Source organism: Centroberyx gerrardi, chromosome 17 (genome assembly GCF_048128805.1).
Source record: "Centroberyx gerrardi isolate f3 chromosome 17, fCenGer3.hap1.cur.20231027, whole genome shotgun sequence".
Lineage (NCBI taxonomy): Eukaryota > Metazoa > Chordata > Actinopteri > Beryciformes > Berycidae > Centroberyx > Centroberyx gerrardi.
The window spans coordinates 13,874,013-13,887,756 of record NC_136013.1 but is presented as its reverse complement, the minus strand read 5'-3'; the positions used below and the strand labels follow the sequence as shown (position 1 = coordinate 13,887,756).

The 13,744-nt window shown below is 43.0% G+C and overlaps 1 protein-coding gene across 1 annotated transcript; it reads right to left on the bottom strand.

Annotated features, from left to right (window-relative positions):
• Window positions 1–2,452: 2,452 nt before the first annotated feature.
• On the bottom strand, window positions 2,453–11,367 carry pkdccb (protein kinase domain containing, cytoplasmic b). The gene is made up of 7 exons (XM_071904248.2): window positions 10,704–11,367; window positions 9,346–9,474; window positions 7,620–7,891; window positions 7,195–7,274; window positions 6,732–6,839; window positions 4,015–4,191; window positions 2,453–3,364 (listed from the first exon to the last, which is right to left on the bottom strand). Exons 1-7 carry the CDS (start codon window positions 11,313–11,315, stop codon window positions 3,258–3,260), a joined length of 1,485 nt encoding a protein of 494 aa, XP_071760349.2. The 5' UTR covers window positions 11,316–11,367; the 3' UTR covers window positions 2,453–3,257.
• Between the last annotated feature and the right edge of the window lie 2,377 nt (window positions 11,368–13,744).

Genomic DNA, 13,744 nt, shown 5'->3' with positions numbered 1-13,744 from the left:
GAATGACTCAACCTTCACAACTCTCGTACATATTTCCAGCTAAATAAACAAAGGCAGGGGAAGAGAGGGAACGCTTTCAGACTCAACTGAGGATACAAAAATATGCAGTGAAGAAACAGCCGCAGAATACATGCTGGTTCGACAACCCCGAGGTCTCCAACAAACCCTAATATGAACAAAAGAGCATTATTATCCTGTGAATATGAAGCACATTCAACTGGAGAAGCCGATGAAACTATCACCATTAAGGCTTCAAGACGCTGAATAATGCGTTTCAAAACATTTGTGCGTAGAACAACATGTGCAAGCTTCGTACAAAGCCAGGTCATCCATTAGCCACGTCAAACCCAGTGCCAAAGCAAACCAGGCAGACGCCAGACATTTTCTCCTCGGGGCTGACATGGAGGAAGGAGAACCACAGCTGTACGTTTAAATAAATTAACTCTTGTCACTGGGAGAAACCTGAGAAATTGAATACTGACCGTGTACTGTACTCTCAATGTGAAGTAGGCTACTTATTTGTAAAGAAACTGCTTCAAAAAGTTGTGAGACCTTCACTTTACAAGCGCTTGAGCTTATTTTAGTATTTTATTGTTGAATTCACAGCAGCTGAAGTGTGACCTTGTTGAAATTGTTACTTGCCCATGAGCAGGTTTGAGTTTGAGTTTTTGAGGCTGCATACACACTGCCAGCCATTTATCAACTACTCAACTGTTGGAAAAGCAACAAGCAACTAGGCCTACTTGTTTCTTTTCCAAATTCTTGTGATATGAGCACCGAATCCTTTCCTGCATCTGTTCACTGGGGAACCGAAAAAACAATATAACAAATCAGACGTTGATTGTAGCTTCTTTGTTCAGGTTTTCTGCCTATCAGTAGTTGATAGGAGTTTCTTTGGTCAGGTTTGATGCCTGTTTACTGCAGTGTGCTGTAGCTCAGATAAAGCACACACTCTGTTGTCCGTCGGGGGATTCTCTCCCTCGCATGCATCCAGTCGTTCAGGTCAGTCCTGCTGTGTTTGTCCGGTCAGTTGGTTTGCTCTTATCTAATCAGACTCAGGCTGTTATCTCCATAATCAGGCTCTAATCAGCCCGCTCTGTCCAGACAACAAGGGGCCAACATGGGGCAAAGAGGACCCCGAGGCCTCCCCGGTGTCCCCGCCATAAAAGTGTAATTTGTAGATGGGACGTGCCCCTTCAAGTCAGTGGGAGTTAAGTGGTAGTGGTGTGGCTGGAGGTTTGATTTCTGGCTCACAGATACACTACCAGTCAAAAGTTTGGACACACCTGATTGAATGTACTATGTGTTTAATTATCTTTAAGCCATTTTGATCTAAAGGCTTATGCTTAAATGGTTGAAATTAGTTTTTTTTTGACAAATATAAATAGTGAAGTTGATGCCTTATGTATGAAGTTCTTTCCAAAGACTTTGCCTTTCCATCAAGGCAAAGGGCGGCTACTTTAAAGAATCTAAAATACTGTATGAGATAGTTTTGATTTGTTTAACACATTTTTTGGGTCACTGCATAATTCCATTATGTTATTTCATAGTTTTGATAGTCTTTACTATTATTCTAAAATGTGAAAAATAGTAAAAATAAAGAAAAATGCATGTGTTGAAACTTTTGACTGGTAGTGTATCTGGACTGTCTGTTCTGGGGAGCCTTGTTTTTCTATTGCATAATGTATTAAAGTTTTTTTATTATGTTTTGTTTCTCTGGTGAAATGTTGGGACATTTAAACGATCATTTGAAGGTTGATGGCTGTTCTTTCTGTGAATTTTGATGCTACAAGCCCTGAGTTTACAAACCCTCCAGTCCCTGCAGGCCTGGACTCAGTCCTGCCCTTATCTCAACCTCTCTGCTCCCTCCCGGCCGGCACAGATGGTGAGCCCATTCGTGTGCAAACTGGAGATTTAGCTCTGATTGTCCTGATGACTGCCATTGTCTTACAGTAATGCCCCTCTCTCACCATGTGAAAGGGCCGGTAAGTAAGCTTATTTACATGTATTAATTAAGGCTCATAATGAGCCCAGCGTGAGAGGGCATTTGAATGCATTCCTCTGGTATTGTGTAAACTCTGCGGAGCACCGTAGGTTTGGAGTCTCACCCATTCAGATGGACTACAGATTGGAGATGAGGAGGCACGCGAGCACACAAGGACTTAAACACACACAAAACCAAGCCAGCATATGCATGCAAGTTCCCCCACCCCCACGGACACACACACACACACACACATGAAGAGTGTGAATGATGCGGTTGTTGGGGGTTAGCAGCATTCAAAGATGACCCTTCATATAAAGGTGCTAATGAGAAATGAACAGGCTGGTCAAATTATGCTTAATAAAAATCACCAAGAGAGCAACAAAGTAGAAATAATACATTTTATGCAATTAAAAATCATAAAAACACATGACAACAAATGAAGTATAACAAAATCACTGAAGTGGATAATTTTTCATTGAAAATAAGAGCTTCACCCACAAGGTGTACAAAAACTATGATGCACAATCAATGTAAGAACAATTACATTTCATTTCATCATATAAAATACTTCTGAAAAAAACAACAACAGTATCAACTAAATGTGAAATAGTATTTAGAAACAAACTGGTATGGAATGGTTTTAATCATCTTTGCTCATTGTTGCTGTGTAAATGCTTACATGCTTGTTGCCAACTCATCCCACAACGCAGCTAAGCCAGGGAACCATGTAAAAACAGCCACAACCTCAGCGCATTAACATCAAAGTGTATTTGTATAAGAGCTTGTTTTCTTTTCTCGTCCTCGGGCTTCAAACAGTGAGCTGTGGCGGTTGTTCTTATTACTTCTTTGGCTTAAAATCCTACTACAGGGACCTGGGCCTCACAACAAAACCCAACACACATGGCAAATAAAGACAAGCTGGAAAAAAATTTAGAGGGGACAAGACCCCCCCCCCCCCACCCTTAATTGTACCTGAAGGGAAATCCCTTTAAATAGATGTTGGCAGAGGCAGCGAGCTGGCAGGCAGATCAAACAGTAACCGAGCAGAAGCCCTATAAATACATCACATTCACTTGCTTCACTTCAAACGCCTCCTCCTCAGCGCAGCCTCAGCGCTCCTGCTGCAAACCCACAGACCGACTGTGTTCGGTACGTTCCTCCAGAACAACGTCATGAGGGGAACGCAGCTCTCATCTTAACGCAGCGGCTGTGTGTGTTATCCCAACCGCAGCCGGACTGAAATAGGACGGCCCCCCGTTTGTGCCTCACATCACACCGTAGCCGTTTCGGGAGGTTTGGCTTTCCTCAAATACACCTCTGATGTCCCGTCGGGCACCAGATGGCTGAAACTGCTTCTGAAAGAGGCCAGGAGGCGACCTGCACACCAGGGAAAAAACAGATGAGGATAAAAAAAAAAAGACATTTAAAAACACTAATAAAGCAACTTGCTCTGACTTGATGTCCTTGATAGCTGCATGCATTTGAATGCTAAAAGTCAGGGGATTAAACGGGAATATGTTCACTCAGCACTCAACAGGAGCACGTAACAGGCCTTTCAGCACAGAGAGAGAGAGAGAGTGAGAGAGGAAACATCAGCACTAGCTTAAGGTGTCAGGAATCCACTACTGCACATTTTGTTTGATCTGTTTTTGAATACTCTGACAAAGCAGTTTTCAAACTTTATCTCTGGGCACTGATATTTCTTAACAGGTTTTTTTATGTGCCTGGAACTGATTTATATATGCTTATCATAGAAAATCTACACTATTTTAGCATAAAACCTATTTTCTGTGAGTATTTCATTCCTCCTCCTGCCACATAATGTAGTCCACATTATGTAGCAGGAGCTGGAAAGACAAGACCCAGCATCTTATAAAATAATGAGGATCCATGTGTAATTTGAGTATGAGAGGAGATGTGCAAGAGGGAAGTGAAAATGTCTCGTGGGGATTAGCGAAGGGAGGGAAGAATTTGCGGAGACGAGTGAGGAGGAATTCTTTGGTAAATCCTGAATCCGTTTCACTAACCCGTCCAGGTCTTCTGTCCGCTGAGGCTGAAGCTGGTGCACTGGGAGTGGGAGTTACAGATGAGCGCCGCCTCTCGGGCGCCGTGCACCGACAGCACGCAGCCCCGGTGGCTGTAGGACGGCCAGCATCGGTACTCCACGTCCCCGGAGGTCCCCATGCCTCGCATCACTGTGTAGTCTAAACACGCACAAGAAGACAAGAAGAAGAAGAAGAAGAAGAGATGACACTTCAGTATGTGAGGCTGCTGGAAGACTTTGAAGTGCTTCCTGGAGAGAAGATGAAACTTTAACGATCCCTGTGGGGGGAAACTTGAGTCAATGCAGCAGCCAAACAATAGAATACAGATAAGAATACAACAAAGAGAATATATTGAAGTGAAGATGCTGCGTCAGGCTAAAACTGAGCCCCTACTGGCATGAAAGGATTCTTACTATGGTTATGATTGACAGATTTAAAGGTACAAGGCATATAAACCGACATCGTTCCATCTATAAAGAAGTTAAAAGAAAAAAAAAAGGTACTATAGGAGTGCATATGAAGCTCAGCAACACAGAAACAATACCAGACACAGCTCTCCTCTCACAAATTGTTGACCGAAAATCTTTGAACTACACCTTCCTCCCAACATTTTCTGTTACATTCGTCATTATAATTCTTTCAGTCAGACGGCTTGTGGATCTGGCCTTAACTCATCTGCTGCACATTAGCAGGAGTCATGAGAGAGAATCATACACACATATGCCTGTGTGCACACACACACACACACACACACACACACACACTCTCACTTTCCACTCACACACGCAGCGCAGGACAAAAGCCCAGTCAGTGAGTCAGTATTGAGGAGGCAGCCTGTTACAAACTCCGTAACTGTTAAGCGTCCTAAATGGCCCGGCCTGGTATGTGTGTGTGTGTGTGTGTGTGTGTGTGTGTGTGTGGGGGGGGTATTGTTAAGAGAAAAGAGACACGAGTATCTGTCTTCTGGAAACAAGCAGCAGAGTGTTTAGAGGATCGTTCTCGGGGGAGAAAATGAGGCCCGCTGGTTTGAGCTGAAGGGCGGCAGGCTTCAGCTGTTGAGGAGACGGATTTATGTGAAAGACAAAGGAGGAGAAACATCCTGTCTTCCAAATTAATATATATCAAATATGTATTTTTACTTATAAATGCATACATCAACCAGAATCTCTTCCCTTGGCCTGCAAAGTTCACTTTTAACTGAATTCACACTTTTTCAATTCACACAAATAAATTCATACTTACAGCTCTAACAACCTGCACTTTCTCTGATTCTGGATTACTTGTTTTTCCCTTCATTAAATAGCAGAGGATCTCGGCTACGGAAAAGTAATACCAGTTAATCTACATCTGTCAACAATTTCAAATAAAGACTTGGGACCTTTCTAATGAACACAAACACACTCTCTCTCTCCCTCCTTCTCTCTTTCTTTTTTAGAACACACACACACACACACACACACTGTGATTATTATTTTGTTTTTTGCATCAGGACTATTATAATGTTTTTTTTCCCTTTACATACCACTGACTGTTTTTCTCTTGAGGAGAGACATTTTAATGAGCCCTTGTTTTTTATTTCAACATTACTGGGAGACATTTGTATTTTTTCTCTCTTCTTTCTGTGTTTTATCATTTAAATGTGCAGTTAATTAAACTAAACTAAACTAAACTAAACTAAACTAAACTAAACTAAACTAAACTAAACTAAACTAAACTAAACCATGGAGAGGGGAGATCTGTTTTTGACAGTAAACACAATCTCTCTGCAATGTAATTCCAGATAGCAGTGGTAAAAATAGATCATGATTCTAGTGAACTAAGAACACTCAAAACTTTTATAGCCTCTCCTCCCCCCCCCAAAAAAAAATACCTCGGCTTAAACTAAAGCCACATTATAGTGAAATAATAAAAATGCATTTTTGCAAGACTTGTCACATACAAGAGTGCGGCTGCGGCTCGACTCATCGCACCTCCTTGTTAAAACATTCCCTCACACTGCCAGGCGCTTTACCCCCGAATCTGTGATTAAATTCACAAAGCGCTGCTATACAAACAGTCCAGCATCTGGGGGGATGGAAAATCTCACGGCAGGAACCGAGCCAGTCATTCTGTTATTAATATTTCATAGAGCTGAGAGGAATGAGGGGCTGGAGGGGGGGCGGCGGCGGTGGAGGAGGAGGAGGAGAGGCGAGCCGAAGAGAAGAATAGTAAAGGACTTTCACTGCTTTAGATGAGATAAAGTGGAAAGTGGAACAAAGGGTTTATTAAAAGCAATTAATCTCGAATACGACTAACCTGAATAGCAAGAGAAGCGAAATAGAATGGATAACTTTATATAATTATCCACTATTTCTGATCTTAGGAATAACACACTATCTTTTTATCAAACCCAGTACTGTATTTTTACTATGAACACTGTCTGTGCTTTCTGGGCCGGAGACACGGAGGTTTAATCCCCGCTCGTCGGGCTTGTCCTCTCTTTCCAGCTGCCTAATAAACCTGTCAAAACAGACTGAAAGGGAGAAAGATCTCCCCTTTCTTTTTTTTTTAAGAAACAAAATGAAAACAGCGGTGTAGGCTGTCTGCGTTCCAAGGACAAGAAAAGGAGAGTATTCTCAGCTGCCCCCTCTTCAAGAAAAAGAGAAGAAAAGGTCTCACTCTGCTTTATAAAGAGAGGCCTTCATTCCACCGGCTCTTACCTCTGATTATTGATGGAGGCAGGTTGTCCAGGTGCAGGCCAGACTTGTAGAGGAGGAGGACGCGTTCAAAGGCCTCCAGCGTCTGATTGATGTCAGCTCTCAGCTCCCCTGGACACACACACACACACACACACACACACAGAAGATCAGTAATGCATTAAATCTGGTATGGGTCCATTTAACCACAAACAGCATCAAACCCAACCAATGTGGATGATTTGCTTTGCAACACTATCCATTTCAGTGTATCTCTCCTTCCCTGCTCTCTTATCTAAGTCCCTGTCATGTGTGATCTTAGCAGATAACAATGGGTATTCATTACATTGTACATGTCATGCGGCATCTTGTACCGCTCACTTAATGAAGCACTTAGACGGAGGCATGTCATTACACGACTACAATAATGGGATGATTTGCTTTCTGATGTTGAATAGTTAAGTCCTGTCGTGTCAGGACGTCTCACCTGTGGAGTTCATGATGTGGTCTACCAGGTGTGTGAGGCCAGGCGGGGCCTGGTGAGGCAGCAGGTAGGTGAAAAAATACCTGGGGCCAGGGAAAAACAACTCATTCAGACAGACGGAGAGACAGACAGGCAAGCCCCATCACATAGTCCCCGCAGAACATGACTTGTCTCACTCCGGTGTTAAAGCAAACAGTCCATAAACCTGTCAGATGTCTGAAAGTGCCTTTAAAATACAAGAAAGGGAAAAGACCCCTTTTTTTCCACTGAAGCTACCAATTCATTCATCATACCTCATCCATCAAACCATCAATCTCCAGCTTTATGAATATAACACTTTAGGTGTCAGCTGGACGTATAATCAAGCAATTATCCATGTATCCACTGATCCATCCATCCATCATCTGGCAAAACCATCACTTTTTTACCTGTAGGCGTTGTAAATATTCCTCTTCTCGTTCAGCCCCTCGCACACTCCGCGGGCCGAGCAGGGCAGGGTGAAGTTTCTGTGGGGGAACTGGAGTGTGCAGTCTGCGTCTGCCTGGCAGGCCGGCTCCTCCATGCTGGCGTCGTCCAGGTCTGTTAGCTTCAGCTCGCCCGACACCGTGACAAACTGCCGCGGCTGGAAGTCCAGCAGGGCCACAGAGCCCAGCGGGGAGCGGGACAGGAAGTGGAGCAGCCTGACCAGGTCCAGACACACCTGGGGTGAGATCAGACGTCCCAACACCTTGTCAGAATACTGAAAATATTTGTTCAAGACCAGTTTGGCTGATGTATTGCACGGCAACTGAGTCAAGGGGTAACATATCGCCGCTGTCGGGTGAAAACCTTGTAAAGGTATTTAAGGTGATTTTCATGTTTTAACTTAAATTGAAGGATGACATGGTTCCTCTATGGGATGAGAAAGTTCTCAAACCCTTGGGCTTATTAAACCCTTTCAAAACCCATTGGATAAACTGAAAAATGTATTGTTGTGAAGCTAAAAACAAGGCTGTTTTTCTTAGTTTTTTAGCTCATAGTTTTTTAGTTTTCACCTTAAAACAGCTTTATTTCCCTACTTCATAAACAACTAAATTAAAAAGCAATTAGGGAAGCATGGTGTGTGACGTGGAATGGCTATGTAATTAAGTTTCATAATATAGTTAAAAAAAAGTCAAATATAAAAACCTCCATTCTTCCAAAAACACTGTGTTGTATGCTTTAAAGACATTTTACCAGTCACAATAGTAAGCCATTTTCTGACTTGGTTTTTACAGTATTCTTTATATCCCAAAGTAAAATAGAAGAAAAAACAGAAGGCCACTGTTCCAGATGAGTGCCCAGAAACAAAATAAAGGCATTAGCTGTGCACTGACAGAGCATGAAATGATCCGGTCACACTACAAACATAGCTGGAGTATTAGGTAATGCTCCGAGTCTCTCGAACGTCACTCGGTGGGATCGAAGCACTGTAAAAACAGGGGTGGGTGAAACCAAACACCCTCGGATTACTGTAGCCTGCGCAGATGCAGCGTAGCTGCAAGGGGCCGAGCAGCTTGGAACAGATATTATGAACTGCTATTCGGATGATGTGGCAAAATAAGCTCCGCACATTTCAAAATGATACTTGCAGACTGCCGTTACATTTTCTACTCCTAAAACAAACACATGCAGCTTCTGCCAGTTTTTGACGCTATCATTCCCTCGCTCCCATTCTCTCTCTCTCAAACACACACACACACACACACACACACACACAAACGCTCACTTGGATCCCTGGAGTGTAAATCAGGACTGTCCCACCCACTGTTGACTCCCACTGGGGGCATACCTGTGATGGGGGTTGGGCTAAGCTGTGTGTGTGTGTGTGTGTGTGTCTGTGTTAAGGAGGGATGGGATGACATTCCTAGCCTGCAGTGGATTAACTCTGGGATCCATCTCCATTCCAACCACGCTCTGATCAAATACGCTGAGGGACAGATGTCAGACCTCAGGGAGTTTCAAATGTCCTCTGCCCTCATCTTTAACTTAAACCTTCTAGTATCATCTCTTCTTCTGTGTGTGTGTGTGTGTGTGTGTGTGTGTGTGTGTGTGTGTGAGGGAGACTGACAGCCTGGGATAGAAGACAGACATGCATATCGACAGCTGAGAGAGAGTAGCAGCTAAGGTCCTCACCCTGAATCTGTCCTCCCAGGGGCTTTGGAGCAGCTGGATCATCTGGAGAGGATTCCCCTGCTCCAGGATGACCGTCACTCTTCCTCCTCCTCCTCCTCCTGCTGCATCTCCCATACAGTGACCTCTGAGCTGTGGAGAGGGTAGAGAATAGGGCGATAATTTAATAACAATTCAATTCAATCGTTTATCGTCTTTCAGTGGAATCATATTGTGATGACATGGTGATTTTGGGATATCATGACACAATTCTGCTGTCTAAATTGATGATAACAAGCACATTTTATTTAAAAACGGACAAAATGAGGTATATTATATTGAGGTATATAAGGAATATTATTTGAATATTATTTGAATTTTATTTGAATTTTATTTGAAATCACACCTAACATGGGATGAGATTCATTTCACTATTTAAAATGTGATTTTGCATATGTGAGCCATATCATAAAATCTTATTATTAGATTATGGTGATGTTCGCCCAGTCCTAACAGTAAAATACTAATGGTGCTTGTGAGGCTGTAACATCTGAGGATTTGATGACAAGGACAGTGATATCAAAGATCATGATGGTATTAGTTGATTCAGGGTGGGAAAACTCTGTACAGCACTATCTGTAACTCAGAGGCCTAACTAACTGAGGGAGACAACAGGCTAAATACCTAAAAGTTCTTGGTGTAGGGGTAAATTGAAAGGACATGATGTTCTGCCAAGCCAGCTTTTTGCAGCTGAGACTTGTAAAATCACATTAGTCTACAGTGAATATGCTCTGTACACTTCTGGAATCGACCAATTAAGCAGTCGGACACACGGCTGCGGCATGACTATAGGCTGACGGTTGTGAGAAACAAACCTATCCTTTTAGTTCAAAGTAACTGTCTAAATTGGGCTGTAATGGATTGATTGAATAAGGGCTGGGGGGGGGGGTTCAGATGCTACAGGGATAGTAGTCAGGACAGAGGCACATTGTCTCCTCTGCCAAACCAGACCCCAAGGTCACAAGAGGTTCAATGAGTTTGATTTAATTACATGGGAAGGTCCTGCAGAGGCAATGAGGCTTTTCATCCAGTTTTCATGCGTGTAAGGATTAGTGGGTTTACATACATGCCTCAATGCAAAAATCACTGCAATATTACAATAGTATTCCCATTATAATCTGTCTGTGGTACACAGGAGTGAGTTTAGACTTTGTTTTTTTAATTTCCTATGCACTACAACATCCCTAACACTGCTATGGGATATTAGTACAGTCTGTATGCAGTCTATTGCAGTGACATTTCTATGGTATCAAAACTTCAAAAATTACTATAATTGTTTTTATAAGAGTGCACAAAAGGAAGAGCGAGAGAGAACATTTTACCCGTATGATGTTTGGATGCTGCAGCCTCTGCAACAGGACAATTTCTTTTTTCAACTTGTAAGACACAAGCTCGTGGCAGCCGTGGGGGTCTTTAAAATCCTCCACACACTTTTCCATGTCGGTCCCCTGGTCGTTGACGAGCTTTAACGCCACGGGCTGATCTCCGGGTAAAACCACTTTCAGGACCAGCTTGGTGTATCCAGATCCCAGGATGTCCACCGCCCGCACGTCCACCAAAGACTCGCAGCCCATTTCATCCATATGCGCCTTTCTGGAGCCATCTGTAATCTCGTTCCACAAACTATAATCCACATTTGATTTGAATGACTGGTATAGTTGGGAAGAATATCGAGATTCCGCTGACAGTCCTTTTTCTTTATCATGAGATAAAAGTAATGGAATAATCTCCTTGCGCCTTTCGTTGACTTGGTAAATCAACGCCCTGTGGAGCGATGCAAACTCCTCCTCATCACCACCAGCAGTTGCATTGGGAAAGTGTGCGATTTTAGCTCCAAACTGCTGCACGCTGCTTATCAAAAGTGACACCAAAACAGAAATAACCACGAAAGCCAGAAGGGCGGCCGCGCGTAAAGAGTTGCCCATCACAGGCATTTAGGTTTTTCTGGCTCGGCGACTCGTGAAAAGACGCACGGACGCAGGCAGAAATGTGCCACCGTTCACTCCATGTGAAAGCACTTTCTGCAGAAGTGATCAGATCCGCTCCTTGTTTCCAGCTCCTCGGGAACTCCCTCTAGAGGTGTGTCCTGTCCGCTCGTAACTTTACACCCCCCGAACAACTCCGCAGAACAGCCCGACCTCATGTTGTTGCCCAATCCCCGTGTTAACGCACTTTCCAGCGTTGACTTCACAACAGCAATTAGATCACGCTGCTTAGTGTAAATACATGTGACTCTAGCCTGCCTTGAATCACCCGAAAATGCCTATAGGCCTACACGTTTTATTCAACACACACACAAAGGGACTCATAGTGTGGGAAAAAATCACATTAACTTCAGAATATGTTTAGAGATATGTTTTAAAATCTACAAAAAGATGTGCCAAAATGTATTTGTCCGTGTGTGGAAAACATTCATTCGAAATAGTGTAATGTAGTGTAAGTCATTCTGGATAAAAGCGTCCGATAAAAAATGGCTCCAGACCTACTTGCAGACATACAGTAGCCTATGTTGTTAACGGCGCATAGGAGGAAAATGTATTCTATTATAAAATGTATTTCCAAATATATATTTCGAATTAACGTCACCTACATATAGAATACATTTTTGGCCGTTTTTGTATATTTGAAGCATATGGCTAAACATAATCTAGGTTTATGTTAAGTATTTTTTTTGCAGAGAGAGAGAGAGAGATAGAGAGAGAGAGATCTATCTGTCACCATCACAATCTGTTCAACAGGTGGCAGCAAAACACCTCTTTGTGTCCAGTCATGTGCTGACAGCCTTGTAAAACATCCAAGACATGGATTGATTTCATGGCTTATTTGGAAGCATTATCAATTAAATCACGGTAATATATCAGGTTTGCGCGAGCCCACAGCAGCCGCACAAACACACAGCGGCACTCAACTGGATCCCACTGCATCATTTCATTCAGAGGCAGTGTGTATAACCCGGAGGTTTATTATCTAGTTATCATCATCCAAACCCCTGAACCTATTCTGCCGTTTTCTCCCCAGTATCTCCCCATGGATTTCCTGTTGTATCTGTTGTATTTATCCGACTGTGTTTGCTGCGAAGATCTCGAGGCCGCATTCAAGCTGTAATAAAGCGTTTCCCCTCGCATCACCGCTCACTGGGAGAGATCTGCCACAGGAAATTACCATGGCTGTCACCTCAGAGCCAGCCAGAAGGCCCACCGCACGCAGGCTCGCACACGCACACGCGCACGCACGCACGCACGCACGTACACACACTCACACACACACACACACACACACACACACACACACACAGAGAGAGAGAGAGAGAGAGAGAGAGAGAATTATGTGTCTCTTGTGCTTCTCTCCCTCATTATGTGTGTTTATCTGTGTGTCTGGTACGTGCCTGTCAGTGTTTGTATGTGTGGATAATTTCCATGTCTTTGCTTGTGTGTGTGTGTGTGTGTGTGTGTGTGTGTGTGTGTGTGTGCAGCTAAACTGTGTAAGCTATGTCTGAAATCAACAAGGCATTAACCAGTCAGTCAACTGCAACACAACTTGCAAGGCTGTTCATAAAACTCTATGTCAACTATCAAAACGACAATACATGATGTACAAAATAGAGAATACTCCAAACATTAATACAAAGAATAAAACATTTTCTACAGATCCCTCTTGAACACCATGTCCTTAACAAAGGTGAATTCAGTTCTGACTGATTCTCTCTCTCATCCAGTGAATCTGAAGACAAATCTAATCCTAGGTTTATCAGTCAGCTGAAACACTTAATCAATACCAAACCACCTCACTCCTGTATGAATCAGTCTTGAGCACCGTGACTCGTTCGTGCATTAATAGATATGAGGTATAGGCTACAATATTGGGTAAAAAACAAAGGTATTCTCCTCCACAGTCTCTGGTGCCTCTCGTTCTCCTTCTAAAATATGAAATAGGCCCATCATCTCTTCTGCACTTTCTAATAAATGTTCTTCCCTCTGCTATTTCTGATCTTCGTTTCGTCCAATAAATCTTTTATTTCTCTCACTCTTTTAACGTGGCCCCTCAGTGACAAAGGCCCTGAGCCATGATTCATATTTATAACCAGAGCCAGACGAGCGGCCGCCTCATTAGCAGAGAGTCTCACAGGTCAGATCTGCTGTAGTTTTACTCTCTTTTGAACTGGCCGTCATGTAGCTCTTAGCCCATGTGCTAGGCTACAGGTAGGCTATTCTATTCTATTCTATTCTATTCTATTCTATTCTATTCTATTCTATTCTATTCTGTTCTAAATCAACGAATCTGTGTGTATGTAGTGGAGCATGCCTGAACTTTAGCCTTTGCAGAACAGAGATAAGCTAAATTTTTTGTCTGACATAAATCGTCA